The sequence below is a fragment of the Oxyura jamaicensis genome (genome assembly GCF_011077185.1).
Source record: "Oxyura jamaicensis isolate SHBP4307 breed ruddy duck chromosome 33 unlocalized genomic scaffold, BPBGC_Ojam_1.0 oxy33_random_OJ71111, whole genome shotgun sequence".
Classification (NCBI taxonomy): domain Eukaryota; kingdom Metazoa; phylum Chordata; class Aves; order Anseriformes; family Anatidae; genus Oxyura; species Oxyura jamaicensis.
This window is the reverse complement of record NW_023305062.1, coordinates 1-451: the sequence shown is the minus strand read 5'-3', so window position 1 is coordinate 451 and position 451 is coordinate 1. Positions and strand designations below refer to the sequence as shown.

Sequence of the window (451 nt, the reverse complement as noted above, 5' to 3'; positions counted from 1 at the left end):
CTCACCGATCACCGTGGGCTCCAGGTCCACGAAGACAGCCCGGGGCACGTGCTTGCCGGCCCCCGTCTCACTGAAGAAGGTGTTGAAGGAGTCGTCCCCCCCGCCGATGGTCTTGTCGCTGGGCATCTGCCCGTCGGGCTGGATGCCGTGCTCCAGGCAGTACAGCTCCCAGCACGCATTGCCGATCTGCACGCCCGCTTGGCCCACGTGGATGGAGATGCACTCACGCTGCGGGGACATTCGTGGCGCTGCGTCACCCCCCGTGGCTTGGCCGAGCCCCCCCCCTCCACCCCGCTCACATCCCATTCCCCCCCCTGCAGCTGCAGCCCCATCCCATGCCCCACTGGGATGCTGCCCCCAGGAGGGGCTGGTGCTGAGCTGGCCAGGGCAGGATGGGGCCAGCCCACACCAGGGGCCGGATCCTGCCCAGGTCCATCCTATTGTTCTGGGG

General features: G+C 68.7%; 1 protein-coding gene across 1 annotated transcript in view; it reads right to left on the bottom strand.

Annotated features, from left to right (window-relative positions):
• LOC118158623 (tubulin alpha chain-like) overlaps positions 1-261 on the bottom strand; it is a 637-nt gene extending 376 nt beyond the window's left edge. The window contains exon 1 of the mRNA XM_035313291.1: positions 6-261. Coding sequence (XP_035169182.1) covers positions 6-240 — 235 coding nt within the window. The 5' untranslated portion in view covers positions 241-261. The remainder of the gene's footprint in view (positions 1-5) is intronic.
• Between the last annotated feature and the right edge of the window lie 190 nt (positions 262-451).